Source organism: Nicotiana tomentosiformis, chromosome 2 (assembly GCF_000390325.3).
Source record: "Nicotiana tomentosiformis chromosome 2, ASM39032v3, whole genome shotgun sequence".
NCBI classification, from domain to species: Eukaryota; Viridiplantae; Streptophyta; class Magnoliopsida; order Solanales; family Solanaceae; genus Nicotiana; species Nicotiana tomentosiformis.
Genome location: NC_090813.1, coordinates 175,253,842 through 175,258,994, shown reverse-complemented (window position 1 = coordinate 175,258,994; position 5,153 = coordinate 175,253,842). Strand labels below are relative to the sequence as shown.

General features: G+C 34.0%; 1 protein-coding gene across 1 annotated transcript; it reads left to right on the top strand.

The window, feature by feature from the left end:
• The first annotated feature begins 505 nt into the window (after window positions 1-505).
• LOC104103512 (endochitinase EP3-like) lies at window positions 506-2,117 on the top strand. The gene is made up of 2 exons (XM_009611423.3): window positions 506-823; window positions 1,508-2,117. The coding sequence occupies exons 1-2, from the start codon at window positions 532-534 to the stop codon at window positions 1,918-1,920; spliced, it is 705 nt and encodes a 234-aa protein (XP_009609718.3). The 5' UTR covers window positions 506-531; the 3' UTR covers window positions 1,921-2,117.
• The last annotated feature ends 3,036 nt before the right edge of the window (window positions 2,118-5,153 follow it).

The window sequence follows — 5,153 nt, the reverse complement described above, 5'->3', positions numbered from 1 at the left end:
AGTTAATTAAACTTATGTTTCAATGCATCCAATCTGGTGGTATATACTCCTATCAGTTCAATTTATGTGATCATATTTTTTTTTAACTAGTTTGTTTCAAAAAAATAAAAATAATTAATTTACTTTATAGCTGCATTACTAGTATTATATATTTAATATTATAAATTTCAAAATTTTAGAACCACACAAAGATGTATTTCAGATCATAAGTATCATGCATAATTTGTCATGATCAATACTAGAAGGAAAATTATGAGTTCAAAAGTGAAAAACCCTCCCTTTCTGAAAGACATAAAGAAAGAAGGAAGGAAAAAGCTTGCTAATAAATGACCTTTTGACAATAAACATACGACTCAAAAAAGTCAAAAGTCAACCCATAAGAAAAAATTGTTCTAACGTTGAACACTTCAACAATAGTGGCTCTTCACCAGAAAAAAGAAAGAAAGAAAAAAAAGTAGAAATTAATTCCCCATCTATAAATGCCTCTGCATTCTTAGACTTCCCTCCACACACAACTAAACTAAAGAAAAGATGAATTTCTCTTCAAGAAAACATTTCATTTTCCTCTTTGCATTAGCTATAGTAGTAGTTGTTGTTCCAAGAACAATCTTGGCACAATCAGTTGCTGATGTTGTTTCTAATGCATTCTTCAATGGAATAGCAGATCAAGCTGCTTCTACCTGTGAAGGAAAAGGGTTTTATACAAGGGCTAGGTTCCTTGAAGCTCTTCAATCTTATCCCAATTTTGGTACTATGGGTTCTACCGATGATTCTAAGCGTGAGATTGCTGCTTTCTTTGCTCACGTCACTCATGAAACTGGACGTAAGCTTTCTTACTAATTGCTTGCTTTTATTTTTTTGTGCTTTCTTTTTTTGTGATTTCTCTTGGACCTTTTAATATACTTCCTTTCTGTTTCAATTTATATCAATCTATTTGATTGAAATGTTATTTAAAAAATAAAATAAGAATTTAAAAAATTTTGAAACTTATAATCTTAATTATACTATAACATTTGTGTAACTATAAAAATTTATCATTAAAATTAAAATGAAAAGTATACATTAATTCGTTATCAAATTTAAATAGGGATAATTCTTTTGAAATGGACCAAAAAGAAGAATAAGGTCTAAATATAACTAAAAAAGTATGTTTTTTTTAAATCCGTTTTGGTAAATATGAAAATATAAAATGTGCTATTTATTGTACACATGTACCAATTTCAAATTTAGATCCACTTTTCATTAAAATAAAATGGACGTGTACGTATAATCTCTTTCGTGTTATAAAAATATTCAATATTCCCTATGTATATCGAGTTTACGTTTTATGCAATGTTAGAACGTATTTATACTATCAGGTCATTTATTAAGTATTAAAGATAAAATTTCTTATAATCATTAATTAAGCTGCAATATATATAGAGGTTTCCTGTTTCTTTACATCATCTAACATATATTATTACTTAAATCTTTTAACAATAGATGTTTCCTGTTTTGGTTTATACAGACATGTGCTTCATAAATGAGATAAATGGTCCTTCACTCGACTATTGTGATGAGAACAACACAGAGTACCCTTGTGTCTCAGGCAAGAACTACTACGGTCGAGGACCCATCCAATTATCATGGAACTTCAACTATGGACCTGCCGGAAAATCCATAGGATTCGATGGCTTAAATGACCCTGACATTGTGGCTAGAGATGCTGTTATTTCCTTCAAGACTGCCCTGTGGTATTGGATGAACAATTGCCATTCTCTCATTACTTCTGGCCAAGGTTTTGGCCCAACCATTCGAGCCATTAATGGCCAGATTGAATGTGACGGAGGCAACCCTCAGACTGTTGCCAGAAGGGTTGAGTATTATACTGAGTATTGTCAACAACTGGGTGTGGAGACTGGGGATAATCTCACATGTTAGGACGTAAGTAATTAAAGAAGTTGAATTAAAGAATAACCAAAGATATTAATTATTAGTTGCTCCACGGTAGTGAGGCTGACATATATATGTTCTGAGAATTGAATAAGACTCCACTATACATGATTTTATTTTAAAAAGAATATACGATTATATTACACAGTTGGAGATGCAACTGAGCAAAATGTGCTTCTTTTTTATATTATTATTTTTGCTGCATTTTGGTTTTTACCACAACTGTGGGGTTCCTAAATAAAAGAAATAAAAAGAAAAATGAAAATATAGTCCGTGAAAGAAAATATAGAATGAGAGTAATATTATAGTGATGCCTATAAAATAAAGAGTGTTATTTCTTTTGAAGGTGTTTGGCTAAGCTTATAAGCTCGTTAAACTGGCTTATAAGCATATTTTGACTTATCTACACGTTTAGTAAATATCTAAAGTGTTTATAAGCCAAGTGTTTATAAGCTAAAATCAGTCATAAGTCATAAGTTAGTCACCCCCAGCTTATGACTTTTTAGCTTATAAGCACTTTTAGTTCTTTTAGCAAATATATCACTAGGCTAGCTGCCTAGTGGTTAATATATAAGTATAATCCCAAAATAGGTCCAAACTTTACAAGATGTCTAAGCCAATGTAAAACAAGTAAACTACTAATAGCTAATATTATGAAAGAAAAATCTACTACTAATGCTTCCATCTCCAAGTAGTGTAAGTGTATCCAATAGCCAAGGAAAAACACCAAGTATCACCTATAATACTCTCACCAGGAGCCAGGGTATGCATTCCACTGAACAAAATTCCAATGGACAAGGCTAATGTGGATTCCAGATACATACACCACTGTATAGAAGCAATCCCAAACTTACAAATCAGTGTGTTGATCCAGCTTGATCTCTTCCATCTTGATCTCCATTTTACAGCAAATAAGTCACCTTTAAATTCAGTCATGACACTTGCAGGACAGCCTCTCAAACCTGTACATACAATAATATAACACACCAACTGCCAGCTTAACACCATAGAGGTATATACTGCCTTCTCATCTCCAGAATGTGCATGAAACCGCATTAATACCACTGAAAAATGATAGAACAATTTACCCCAAATGAAGTCTATAACAATATGCATTAGTAGTCCTTGTGCCTTAGCATAAATGCCACTCTCCAGTCTACATCCACACAATATAATCATACACAGGATGTGTAGTAATGACTGTCTTTCTTGCATTGGTCTCATCAAATAATAGACAGTACGAAGCTCTAATAAGAATAGCTAAAAAATCAGCAACTGCATTGCCCTCCCTCAGCACATGCTGAAAGAGTACATTGTAGTTGCTCTTGATCTCCTTTATCTTCCTTACTTTCGGCCCTATACACCAAGGAGATTCCCATTCTGTATCAATGATCTTCCTCATCATCAAAGAATCAGTTTCCATAATAAGAGGATGCAGCCGCCTTTCCACATAATATACCAGCCCTTCTAATATTGCCTTAGCTTCTGCCACTATATTTGTTGTTTTCCCTATCACCTCAGCCTTGGCATATACCACATTAGCAGCATCTCTCACACAAAATCCATAGGAACTAGGTCTAGGATTTCCTCTAGATGCACCATCAGTGTTGCATTTGAACCAACCTTCATAAGGGAGCTGCTATGTTAATCTCTTGGTTACCATATATGGTTTGTAACCTTCAAAGAATCTGATCATATCTGACCATAATAGTGGAATGTTTGAGAGCCATCGATACCTCACTCTTGCTAGATAATATAATGTATTTTTCACCTCCATACTTCATAGTGTTTCTCCTCTTCCAAATTTCCCATGTAATGACTGCTGGAGCTTGCTGAAACAATGGCTTAAGTTTTGGGTAGCATGGTGCATTCCACCATGCCCTTGTTACTTTATGAACTTGCACCAAATTCACTACCAATCCTGCTGCCCGAAGGAAAATCTTCCATAGCTTATTTGCAGTATCACATGTTAAAAACAAGTGTGAAATGAGTCTTTTGTTGGTTGCAAACAATACCAGTACTTTGACACCACCATGTAACCACTTCTCCTCCACAAATCATCAGTATGGATCTTACCTTTCCATAATCTCCATAAGAAGAAGGAGATCTTGAAAGGTAAACCTTTAGTCCACAGCTTGTTGAACTCAGGATTAGGTGGTTCCCTATGCCTTAAAATTCTCCAAGCACTACTAACTAAGAATTTACCCGAAGGAGTAGGCATTCATCTTGGAGTATCCCAGTATTCATTTGTATTGTCAAAACGTACTTCCAGTCTAATATGATCAGCAGTATCCCTTGGGAAGTACTGCTCCAGGAGTTGCTCATTCCATCCATCATCATCTCTCAATTCAGATACTTCCTGCAGTTCTTCATTGATTGGAAAGTATGGAGGAACAACATGATATAGAGCTCCTAATCCAGTCTAATCCTCATGCCAAATATTAGTTACTCCCCTCTTCATTTCCCATAGTATTTTGTGTTCAACCTCTTCCCTAGTCTCTAACATTTTTCTCCATACATGAGACCCTTTTCTAAATTAAATTACCGTTGGCATCTCCTTCTTACAGTATTTGTTCCACATATAATTAGACCATAAGGACTTTTAAGTCCTCAACATACATCATAGATTGGAAAATAATGCTTTGGAGACATCAATTAGTAATCTAAAACCTACTCTTCCTTCCTCCTTAGGTAGGCACATATTTTGTCATTTTGTCAGATGTCTGCTTCTTCCTTCTTCCTTGTTACTCCAGAAAAACCTAGCAAAGGTTTTATGTAGATGTTCAAGTACATTATTAGGTGTATCAAGTACAAAAAGGATGTGTGTAACCATTCTTTATATGATACTAGATATCAAAGTAGCTTTTCCTCCATAGGATAGTAACTTCCCCTTCCAAGAATGTAATTTTGCCTTCACTTTCTTTATCAGATCATTGTAGTAATCCTTCCTTCTTATTGTGTAGAATATTGAAAAATCAAGATAGGTGAATGTAAATTCACCCAATGTGAATCCAGTAATTTCCCCCACATAATTAAACAATGTTTCAGCCATATTAGAATGCATATAAAAAGAATTCTTTGCCTTGTTGATCATTTGGCCAAAAGTGTTCTCATACTTGGACAAAACTTCTATAATCATTTCTAAGGAGTAAGAGTCAGCAGAAGCAAAGATTATAATTTCATCATCATAAGCTAAATAATTCAATGGATCATTCCACTTA